Here is a 12,915-nt window from a genome sequence, read left to right on the forward strand (position 1 = left end):
AGTAGATGGAATAAGCAAGCAAACAAACAGTCAAGCAAGCAAGCAACAGTCAATCCCACAAATTAAATGAATTCAAGATATGAAATACTCAGGAAAAGTAGAAAGAACAGAATAATACAAAGAAACTAAATTGCCGGACGTAACTAAAATGTAGGAATTAACTAAAAGTCGAAGTAACTAAGAAAACAACAAAAAATAACAAAAATAAAAATACTATAAATACAAACAATAAAAACAGTAAAAACAATGTAAAGAAACCAAAAATAAAATTATAAAGAAACTAGAATATCAAGCAACTAAAATAGTAAAGATTAGATATCACCCGAGTACTCCTGCGTATGCTGGTCACGACAATTTTGGTGTCGAAAATTGATCGCCGGAGTAAGGTCGTCGGAAATAGTCTGGTTGTGCGTCGCCAGAATGTCACCTGAGATTCCTCTCGATGTTGCCGGGAGCTGGTCTCCCGTGGACGTCTTACCTCCTGTATTAAACCGGTTCAGACCCGTCTTCACCCTTTCACCGTCGTCGGAGTCGAGCTGGCGAAAACCCTAGCTCCGCCGGAGATGACAGAGGCGCGATGACAAAATGAACTGTAGGGGGCAGAGGACTTGGGGGACGAGGGAGGGAGAGAGAGAGAGAAGAAGAGTGAGGGAGGGGGTGTGGCTTCACCTATTTCCGGCGCTTCTACGCCGTTGCCGGCGTCGGCCGGTCAAACAGTGACCATTGAAAGTGAAAAAATATCTTATTAACTAGAATTAATCCTTACTTTTATTAATAATCATATTAATATGTAAAATTAAAGGTTACGTTTCTTTTAAACATACCACATTAAAGATTACCAAGCAAGAACAAATAAGGCAAGTCTAAATTATTACAGTAGTATTTTTATATGTATGTAAAACCTCTTATTAAAATTTAGCTTTAGGCCACTAATTTTATTGAGACGCCCTGAAAGCTACAGATGTTAAAACATTGTCTCCTCTAGTTATGAGTTAAGTACCCTTCTTGTTTATCTTTGGATCTCAGAACTTGTAAATTTGTTATGATCATGGTACTTTTGAAGATTGATTACATTCAGTATTGTGAACCAGGGATGCTTGGTTCATTATGAAGTAATTTGATCATGTATAAAGCAACTACTTTTTATATCTTTACAACAACATAGTGTAAAGAACCCTGATGAACCCTGTATTCTCACAAGCTGGATCTAAGGAGGTTAGAGTATACGTAGACCCTTACGTTTACTTTGGGGAGATAGAGAGGTTGTTCCGGAGGACACTTTATATCTATCATGGGCTACATGATTAAGAGTATCAGTCATTCAAGAATATATTAAAAACCACAAGTTTACAACTCTGCATTTCATCTTAAATATTAGTAAGATATTTGAATGCTCTATGGGAATTGAAAAGACAGAATTAAAACAGTTCCAAGCTCAAACTTATCAAATCTTTTCTTGCATAGTAACTAAGCACCTAAAGATTTATAACATACTTTGACACAATCACACTAAAACGTTGGCCTCTCGATAAATAGTTGGCTTCGGGTGGGTCAATCATACACAGACCAAATATTGAACTACAAAATCATCCCTTTGTTGGGCACAAGATATACCACACGACAGAAAAGAGCGCAGGTTCAAGAATGTTTAATCTGCTTTCAACCTCAAGAGCTCCTTGGCAGTCCTCTTCCTAAAATATGGCATGTCTCCCTACACCGAAAATCAAACAATATTTAGACTTCTGAGTTCAGATTAGCATGATTTTTGCAGAAAACACCCCCCACTCCTCACACCCCGATATGATCAGCATGTGTCCAACATGAAAATAAGAGGGACGAAAAGTTTCAAGTTAACCAAGTTACAAGTTAAGTTGAGAGTAATAGTGCATACAAGTATACAAAATCAATGTGTCATAGTACTCGACATAATTCAAAGTTGCAACTTACATTCCTATCTTTCTCAAAACCGAATGGTTCTTTTTCATTCAGAGTTGGTATGTATGATGTGCGTCGAGGGTAAAAAAAGCGTCAGATAATGATGCGGCAAATGGCATACCTGATTAAAACAAAGGCCTATATCTCTGCTGTAGAAATCAGCATTTTTTATCATAAACACACCACAGTCGTACCTGTTCACAACGAAAGTTCCCAGTTTAATCAAATGATAGCACACAACTGACAAAGGGATCAGAAAAGACTCAATATTCTTGCATAAAAGGAAAATCTAGCAACAGCCTAGAGATATTTGGGGAATACCGGCTGGCAACAACATATAAGTTCACAAACATCAACATATCTCTAAAATTACTATGCTTAAACCGGCAAAGATTAGCAGAACGACAACTACTCGTTCCTGTCTACTTAAAACTACCAACTATGGCGTTGGAAATGCAAATCTAGGATCGACCTATAGAAAATGCCTACTTCTCATTTTAAGTAAGAATTGATAAGGAATAAGCTACTATAAGAACAGCGGAACAACAACAACATACCCAGTGTATTCCCCCACCTAGTGGGGTCTAGGAAGGGTAAAATGTACGCAGTCCATACCACCACCTCGGAAGAAGTAGAGAGGTTGTTTCCGATAGACCCCCAGCTCAGTACAAAAAAATAGTAATAAAGTCGTAATAAAACATGAAACAAGATGAAATAACAGAAATAAGGAGTACTATATACTATTAACTAGAGACTCCAACCTATGTGCAAAGCCCTACGACTACTAGCAAGGCTACACCAAATATCTTTGGGTAGGAATCATTAGACTAAAGTTAGACAAAAGTGTCACGCACCCATTCTTTTGCTCTGGAAGGTCCTCAACAAACTCTTGCTTCCACGAACTAACATCGATGGATTTCCCACTCTTGTCCTTCACCTCATCAACAAAGTACCGAGCCTGAACATATATATCAACAAATTGTAACATCCATCAAGCTAGAGCGAAATATCAAGAAACATGAGATCTGCTCTTTCCTCAACACCCTTTTCCCAGTCACAAATAAATTAGATTCTACTTTGCATATTACGGTCAAGAAAGACAAGAATTCACATAGTGGGGTCTGGGTCTGGGGAGGGTAAAATGTACGCAGTCCATATCCACTACCTCCGAAGAAGTAGAGAGGTTGTTTCCGATTGACCCCCGGCTTGAGAATAGGAAAATATCAAAAACTATTAATATTAAGAATAGAGAAGGTAACATGTCTCAAGGTAACTTACCAGAACTTTCAACACATTAACATCCCTTCCTTTGAGTGAATCGAGATATTGGAACTTCTTATCCCTTTTATTGATAACAGCCAAACACCAATGTATTTCTTTGTGGATCGGGACAAAAATCTACATAAATTAGGAGGATGAAATTAGTACAAAGCATATAGCAAAACAAAGTAAGAACGGGAAAAAGAATAATAGAACTTTTACTTTATCGCAGTCGAGGAGGCAATAACCTAGCTTTCTTTGGGATGTCCATCTTCTCACAGATTGATAGTTATAGCCTTCCCTACCGCTTATCAACTGCAAATGCAGTAATATTTCCACGAAAATGAGCAGATTTTCAATTAAATTCTCAACATATAGTTACGGTAAGGTGATAAATAAGCAGTAATTGACATTGCAACCTTATAGCGTGAACAAAATCAGATATTTTTATTAATCAAAATAACAAGTTGACCACTTTAGATATAGAAACTAACTGGTGTCAATTCATAGTTTGTTCATTGCAGCGCATGGACTACGAAGCAGAATCAGATCAGTAACAACAACATACCCAGTGAATTCCCACAAGTGGGGTCTGGGAAGGGTATAGAGTACGTCTGTACGAGACCTTACCCCTACCTGGTGGAGGTAGAGAGGCTGCTTCCGGAGGACCCTCGGCTCGACTACCGCATAAAAGTAGGTATGAGAAAAGGGAAAACGATAGTTAAGAAAACAAAGCAACTAAAAAGGGAACAGTTACAACTATAGAATGGTGTGATAGCCTAATCACAATAAACAACAGATGATAATAGAAATCAAAAGCAAGACACTACAAGAATAAGGCCAAGTCCCTCGAAAAGCGTGACAACACTCCAAATCTACTAACCACCCTAATATGAGATCTCCACACCCTCCTATCTAAGATGCTACCCTAACCACAGAAACAGATCAGTATACGAACAAAATATTTCTTGAATATATCGGTCTAGGAAAAACGGGGGGTAACAAGAACTGCCAACTGCAGTACTTATGGATCAGATAAGGAGTCTAGTACAAATACTTTACTCTTCCATTGAAGTGCAAGCTTGATGGAAAGAGCGTGAAATCTTAAGGCAAAAATGCAGACAACATTGCATTTTATGCAAGCACTAATCAGCACATTCCATACAGCATCTAAATTAACTGCAGAAATCAGGAAAGTATTGTAAGCCATTACCAACCATAGGCAATTTAAGAGCAGCACAGGATTCTGTTATAAAGAAAGCCAAAAGTTCCATGTACCTTCTCTTCAAGCACAACGTTTGCGGCAGAGTGATCATGGATAGTGACTTATATCGATGTATACATATAGATGTAAGTACTAAATTCATCTTATAATCTGATGTTTCCACACATTAGGCAAAAAATCATCCATTCATATTGATAACTTAAGAAACTTCTTTTTATGATGAGCTTATTTTCTTAATGATGAATTACATAATTGTTCTTGGACGTTCATGAAGTACACGCCAGACATAAATCAGCAAGGCCACACTTTCACTATCAGATAACTATTATAAACAAAGCTCCTACATCAACCGACAACAGTTATAGAACTCAAATTTTGAGCTGAAAGGCAAAGAACTGACCTTATTGTAAAAGAATGTGCTAAAGAAATGACATTTCAAGAACTTCTCGGGCTCCCTTTTCTCTCTCTCCTTTAACAGTTCAAGATACAAATTGACAACCTGCAAAGAACAAGCCATCCGCGACATTAAAACTCCATTACGTTTTTTCTTCTTTTCTACATTCAGCTTCACTAAATCTTAAACCCTTCTACCCCTCGATAGAGGATTGAGCATAAAGTATCACCTCATCATTCAACCATTGCCCAGGTCTCAAACATTGCAATATTTCTCCAGTAATCTCAATATTGGAGTTTTTATGGCTAACCAAAACCTTTCTCCTGCGCAGAATAAGATAGATGCAACATGTGAAAAGACTGCAAGTTGAGCCTCATGGCTCATACAAAATGAGATGTGTATAAATCATACCGACTGGATTTAGATAAAGCACGAGAAACCTCATCCTGTTCCTCCTCAGTGAGAGGTACGAATGGTTCTGGAATCACATCCTGCAAATTAATAAACACCAAATGAGGAAATTAAACTATGAACAAACGCAAACCACATTATAAAACAGATTTTGTCATGCTACCTCTTTAAACTTTTCTCCTTTCTTTTGAGGTCGCAACAACCTATTTGTTTCGAGACACTTCTCATTAAGTCCTATCTGAAAATGTATTCTTTTCAGCTTATGACTTATTTTCTCCACTGAACCAAGCAATTTCTTATACAACGGGACATAAAAGTATGAATCCGACGTGGGATTCATATCTAATGACTCTATCATCTTTCCAACACTCTCCTTCAAATTTCCATCATCCAAACCCGTCACCACCGATGAATCTTTCCCATCATAATCATCCAAAATCTCTACATCCCCATCAACCTCCATCAAATTCTTGCCTAAAAGATCACTTTTTCCACCACCCCACGCTTCCACTTCCTCGGTACTCTTACCATCATAACCATCCAAAATCTTCACATCGCCATCAACCTCCATCAAACTCTTGCTCGAAAGATCACTTTTTTCACAACCCCACACTTCCAATTCCTCGATACTTGAATCCTCAAACCACACCTCCTTATCATCATCATCAACAACATTTATCACTTCAATATCCTTCTTCAAACTATCAAAATCACTTCTTTTAGCTTCCTCACGCTTTCTTGACATCGAATTACCCATTTCACGAGCTGAATACTCCGAATTACCCACAATGTCTTTCTTCAAACTCCTATAACTATCAAGATCACTCCTTTTACTTTCCTCATACTTATTTGATATCGAATTACCCATTTCATGAGCTGAACTATCCAAATTCCCCTTGTACCCAAATCTCAAACTATCAAGATCACTACTTTTACTCTCCTTATACTTATTCGATATCGAATTACCCATTTCCTGAGCTGAATAACCCAATTTACCCTTCAATTGCTTATACCCAAATCTTGAATTCCTACAAGGAGCATGAATTTCTCTTCGAATCTGGTTTATCGGATCCGGGTACTTGAAAAACTTATGTACAGTTGATGATTTACTTGGTACTACTGATGAATTTAGGACTGAAATTTTGAGCTTTTTGGGAATATGGGGATCAAAATTGGAAGAAAAAAGATTATTACCTCGCTTTTTATTGCTTGTTAATCCCCCCATTGACAAATGATTCTTGAACTTTTTGCTTAGAAATCATCAAGATTCAAGAATGATTAATTTGGACTGAAAATTGAGTGAAAAATAAATTTTGTGATTAGTGGGGAAAAGGGTTTTGGGGGTTTTTCCGCGGTTTGTCTTTTTTGAGAGGGAATGCAGTCCGTGGTGGGGGGGCGGGATCTAGTAATGTGATATTCTAGTGTGTTGTTAGTAAGCCCCCCATATCTAATTTTAAATTTGTGAGTTCGAGTAATAAAAGATATAAAAGAAAGGTGGAAGCTTAAAAAGTGTTCGCATAGTAAGCACCCCATATCTAATCAAGGTTGAGTGTTTTAAAATAAGTTTCGGAGTAGATCGATGTTAGAATTAAGGTTGAGTGGTTTAAAACAAGTGTCAGGGCTAATTGGAGTAGATCAATGTTAGAATTGAGGTTAACCATTTTAAAATAACTGTCGGGGCTGATTAAGGTAGATTGATGTTAGAATCGAGGTTGACAGTTTTAAAACAAGTGTCGGGGCTGATCGAGCTAGATGGCGTTAAAATCGAGGTTGATTGTTTTAAAACAAGTATCGGGGCTGATCGGAGTAGATCGACGTTAGAATCGAGGTTGACCGTTTTAAAACAAGTGTCGGGGCTGATCGGGGTTGATCGACATTAGAATCGAGGTTGACGACGTTAGAATCGAGGTTGATAGTTTTAAAACAAGTGTCGGGGCTAATCGGGTTAGATCGACATTATAATCGAGGTTGATTGTTTTAAAACAAGTGTTGGGGCTGATCGGGGTAGATCGAATGTTAGAATCGAGTTTGATTTTTTTAAAACAAGTATTGGGGCTGATCGGGGTAGATCGACGTTAGAATCGAGGTTGATTGTTTTAAAAGTGATGGAATCGAAAAAATAAAGGTAAGTGAATTAAGATCGATTAAGCCAATAAAATAAAGATTGGACACATGAATACTAATTGCTCAAAGAAAAGAAAAGAAAAGAATGCAAGCGACAATAAAATGGACCTTGTAATACTTCGAGAGTCTTCCATGTCTTTTCCTCTTGTGAGAAGGCTCGTTCATAGGCCAAAAGTCAAGCCTACACCGTAGTATGAAAAGACTACGTAGTAGCACGTGATTAAGCTCTGGCGTTAGGATTGAGGCTGATTAGGATAGATTAACGCTAGATTCGAGATTGAATGTGAATCTACCTAATTCAAGAATGATTAATTTGGACTGAAAATTGAGTGACTTTTTTTTTTTTTTTTGTGATTAGGGGGGAAGGGTTTTGGGGGTTTTCGAGGCATTTAATGTGAAAGACAGGGTAAACTTGCTTGATGAAGCTGCATTTTGGATGCAGCCACGTGTCATAGTCTAGTTCATCACTTTGTCTAATACTGATTTTTTTTCCCATACAATGTGTATAATCGGAATGTTATTACATGTTATATTTGTATCATTAACTAGTTTCTAGACACGTGCATTGCACGTATGTCCATGTCGTGCAATACAAATTATTTTAATTCAATCTGAATAATCTAAAATATATGTGTGTAATAACTAAGATAATCAAACTTGCAAAGTTGAATTAGCTAAAATTTATTAGTTAAAACTCAAATTTTTGTTAGGTTGAGTTATAAATGAGTTGGATTGGATTAGAATTCTGTGTGGATCAAAAATAAAAGTGATGTGTATTTATCGAAAACTAAAGGTAAGTGAATTAAGATCGATCAAGCTTGCTTGCTTTGGTTAAGCCAATAAAGTAAAGATTGTACACATGAATATTAATTGCTTAAAGGAAAGGAAAAAAAAAAGCGACGCAAGAGTGGACCTTGTAATACTTCGATAGTCTTCCATGTCTTTTCCTTTTGTGAGAAGGCTCTTTCATAGGCCAAAAGTCTGGTCTATAACGTAGTATGAATTAAAAGACTACTTAGTAGCACGTGACTAAGCTTTGGCGTTAGAATTGAGGCTGGTTAGAATAAATGAACGTTAAATTCGAGGTTGAAAAGTAAATTTTGTGATTGGGGGGTAAGCGTTTTGAGGGTTTTCACATTTTTTTTTTTTTTAGAGAGGGAATATGGTGTGCGTGTGCGTGTTGAATCTAGTAATGTGAGAAGTCCGCTAATGTATTTCTCGGATTGTAAGCATTCCTTGTATGTAACTTTAAGTTCGTGATTTCTAGTGACAAAGATGTAAGTTTAAAAGGCTGGGGTTGATCAGGGTAGTTCGACGTTAGAATTGAGGCTGATTATTTTAAAACAAGTAGTTTTAGTTGTTAGATTCGGTTCTTTCAAATGTTTCTCATTATTGAGATAAGGTAACAAAATAATCACACTTAAAATATTCCGATCGTTTGAGTTTCATACCTAAACTGGTGGCACCAACTCTTTATCAAAACATACAGAATATTAATTATTTGAGTTTCATATCTGAAGGTAGAAAGTGTAAACAATTAATAATTTGTGTGTGTTTTGATAGATAGGTGATGATAATTCAGGTAGAAAAATTCACATAGCAAATAGTTCAGTTATGGAATTCAAAAAAATCAAAACACTTTTAAGTGTATTGTTATCATTAACTCTCCAAATTATATGTGCATACAATGTAATTTAAAATAATTTTTGCATTTAAGTTAGGTTGTAAATGAGTTTGGGTTGAATTTGAATTCCACGTGGATCAATAAATAAAAGCGATGTGTATTTATTAAAAAATAAAGGTAAGAGAATTAAGATGGATCAAAACTTGTTTTGTTTTGGTTAAGCCAATAAAATATAGATTGGATACTTGAATACTAATTGCTCAAAGGTAAGAAGGACCAACGTCTCTCTAATTCTGATTTGAATGCAGCCCCGTGTTATAGTTTAGTTCATCACTTTGCCTAGTACCGATTTTTTCCCATACAATATGTATAATTAAAATGTTATTGCATGTTATATTTGTACCATTAACTAGTTTCTAGATACGTGCATTGCACGTATGTCCAGGTCGTGCAATACAAATCATTTTAATACAATTTGAATAATCTAATATTAGTTGTATGTCGTCCATGTTAACATAAAACGTACACTAATCTAGTTAACTAAAATACTAGAAAATATTCTTAAGCCAAAGTTCTATTGAAACAATTTCCCTTCCCTCGTAAGATACGGATAAGGTTTATATTCTTCATATTTTAGTTTGTGATATTATATCGAATAATTGTTATTGAAAGACATTATTTATTTCGTGAGATTATATCCTATAATTATTGTTGAAAGATATCAGAAAATGACTAAATTAATCTTTAAAAAATTATCTATTCATTTTAAATTGATCGGTCTATTCTGACTTGACACGAAATTTAAAAAAATTAAAAAATAACTTTTGAATTTTATGGTCTTGGATTAAAAATATGTTAAATATATCAAAAAAAACTTTTAATCTTAATTTTTAAACATATCACATGAAAAGTTAGAATTAAAGAATTACTAAAAAGAGAAAGGTCTTTAATTTTTAAATGGATTAAAAAAGAAAATCTTAGGACTAAAAACGAAATTACGTAAAAAATAATATTTCCACCTTACCAAACAGACCCGCACACTTTGGTACTATATATATGCCAGTATAATATTTTACGGTATGATAATTCAGTAATCATACTTTATTTGATTTCGACTTACATATATTCATATAAAAAAAATTAGAACTTTAAACTTTAAAAACGTCTCAATCATATTAGACTAATAACTATCTTTATTAATCAATTACATAAAAAGAACATTTCAATCACGATTGAGTAGTCCAATGTGCAAATTTTGAACAGCTTTACCTAAACTTACGCATGTACTCCTTCCCAAAAATTTATTTGTGAATAAAAGTTACTTTCATGTTCAATTGACTAATGAATGACATATAAATATATTTAATGATATTAAAATAATATATATGAGTTTTATATATTATTAAAAAAATTTGGTGCGGTATACGATATTTCAATATTTATTGCATAAATATCAAATATCGTACTAAATACCAAAATAATTTAAAACTCCTATCAAATACCATACCAAATACCATAACATCCATACTGCAGTAAAATAAATTTCAATTTCGGTATGATATTCGATATATACCATATCATGCCCACCCCTAGAAGCAACTTGCCGGTTACTCCAAGACTCCCCTTCAAAAGGAGCAAAATACTGAATGTAGAGCAACTTTGCTTGTTTTGTTTCCATATTTGCCGCTCTATCCCTTGTTCCGATTTTCCGTGACAATCTTGATCTTACAACCACTGATATTGGAAATTAGGGGTGTGCATCGGTCGGTTCGATTCGATTTTATGTGTTATGGATTCGATTTATTGGTTTTTGATTTTTAGATATATAAAACTAATAACAAACCAATAAGATATTTTCTTATCGATTTCGGTTTATCGATTTTTGGTCTTTAACGATTCGATTTTTAATTTAACCAATAAGAAAATACTTATAAAATAGAAATAACAACAACTAACATAAACAAAAAAAAAATGAAATCTTAGTTACCACCAAAATCCTATACAATGCATTTTAGTTTACAAGAATCTTCAAACTTGACCTGAATGTTGGTTTTAAAAAAAAAAATCCTAATTGTTTTAAGCTATAAATGTTTCAAGCTTTTCAATACGATAATAGTCGAGCTTTATATTGTGTCTTTATTGCTCTGAATAAGTTAATACTTTGTAAATCATTAAATTGTGAATAAATAGTGCTTATAATGTAGATAGAGATTTATAAATATAACATAAATAGGTATAAAACAATAACTTAGTGTATCTGGATTATCGGTTTAACCGATAACCCAATAATCTAAAACCGAAACAGAACCGTTTACCCAATAAAATTTTTTATAAAACCAATAAAAAACCGTTAATTCAATAACTCAATACCAATAATCCAATAATATTTTTATCAATTCGATTTATCGATCGATTTGATTTTTACATACCCCGTTGGAAATGCAGGGATTGCAGCAGTTTTCGCGAGAATTGCTATGGGAACAGCTTGTGATTTGTTTGGTTCAAGACCTGCATCATATGCACTTCTTGTTCGTTTCTTCACAGTATTTTCTTTAGTCACGTTATAGAGCTGTCAATACGGGTCGGCCCAATCCATTCGAGTTAGCTCATACGGACTTTGAGTTTGACGGGTCAGGCCGGGCTGATCCATCAAAATAATGGGCCAAAAAACACCAAGCCTACACAATTACTTTGTGGGTTGAGGGGTCGGGTCAGGCTGGTCCAACGGGCCTGACCCATATTGACGGCTCTACCACTTTTGTTTCCACTCAATTTTGGATGAGTTCCATGTTCTCTGTTAAGGTCGTTGGCACGGCTAATGGGATAGCTGGAGGCTGGGGAAATCTTGGTGGTGGAGCTACAGAGTTAATTATGCCTTTGGTCGTTTCCTATCCGGTGTTTGGTACCCGCATTGGAGCCCGACTAATTTGAATCGCGCGTTGCAGGGCCCATTAAGGTGGCAACTCCCAACATAGTTTTCTCCATACCTAAGGTCGAACTCTCGACCTCTGGTTGAGGGTGGAGCAGCCCCATCCACTGCACCACAACCCATGTTGTTGGTATGCCTTTGGTCTTTTCACTAATACATAAAATTGGTGCAATTTCATTTACTGCTTGGAGAATTGTGTTTTTTATACCTGCCCTATTTCAGGCTTTATCAAGGTATGCTGTTTTGTTTTTTGGCCATACAAACTTTTTTAGTATAATATGAACAATCTAAAATATATATGTGTAATATTTATGATAATCAAACTTGCAAAGTCGAATTAGCTAGAATTTATTAGTTAAAACTCAATTTTTTGTTAAATTGAGTTATAAACGAGTTTAGAATTCTGCGTGGATCAATAAATAAAAGTGATGTGTATTTATCGAAAACTAAAGGTAAGTTAATTAAGATCGATAAGGCTTGTTTTGCTTTGGTTAAGCCAATAAAGTGAGATTGGATACATGAATATTAATTGCTCAAAGTAAAGAAAAGAATACAAGCGATAGTAAAATGGACCTTGTAATACTTCGAGAGTCTTCCATGTCTTTTCCTCTTGTTAGAGGGCCCGTTCATAGGCCAAAAGTCTAGCCTATATCGTAGTATGAAAAGACTACTTAGTAGCACGTGATTAAGCTCTGACGTTAGGATTGAAACTGATTAGGATAGATTAACGTTAAATTCGAGGTTGAATGTGAATCTATTCGATTCAAGAATGATTAATTTGGAATGAAAATTGAGTGATTTTTTTTTTTTTGTGATTAGGGGGGGAAGGGTTTTGGGGGGTTTTGAGGCCTTTAATGAGAAAGGCAGCGTGATGGCAGACAAATGTCCAAAAATTAGTGGGTAAACTTGCTTAATGAAGCTGTATTTTGGATGCAGCCACGTTTTATAGTCTAGTTCATTACTTTACCTAGTACCGATTTTTTTTCATACAATGTGTATAATTAGAATATTAT

General features: G+C 35.2%; 1 protein-coding gene across 1 annotated transcript; it reads right to left on the reverse strand.

Moving 5' to 3' along the window:
* Positions 1–1,304: 1,304 nt before the first annotated feature.
* LOC107851103 (ubiquitin-like-specific protease ESD4) lies at positions 1,305–6,970 on the reverse strand. Its single transcript, XM_016696019.2, has 9 exons — positions 5,389–6,970; positions 5,226–5,305; positions 5,044–5,137; positions 4,821–4,919; positions 3,418–3,510; positions 3,214–3,333; positions 2,790–2,893; positions 2,057–2,129; positions 1,305–1,711 (listed from the first exon to the last, which is right to left on the reverse strand). Exons 1-9 carry the CDS (start codon positions 6,448–6,450, stop codon positions 1,649–1,651), a joined length of 1,788 nt encoding a protein of 595 aa, XP_016551505.1. The 5' UTR covers positions 6,451–6,970; the 3' UTR covers positions 1,305–1,648.
* Between the last annotated feature and the right edge of the window lie 5,945 nt (positions 6,971–12,915).

This window comes from Capsicum annuum, chromosome 12, assembly GCF_002878395.1.
Source record: "Capsicum annuum cultivar UCD-10X-F1 chromosome 12, UCD10Xv1.1, whole genome shotgun sequence".
Lineage (NCBI taxonomy): Eukaryota > Viridiplantae > Streptophyta > Magnoliopsida > Solanales > Solanaceae > Capsicum > Capsicum annuum.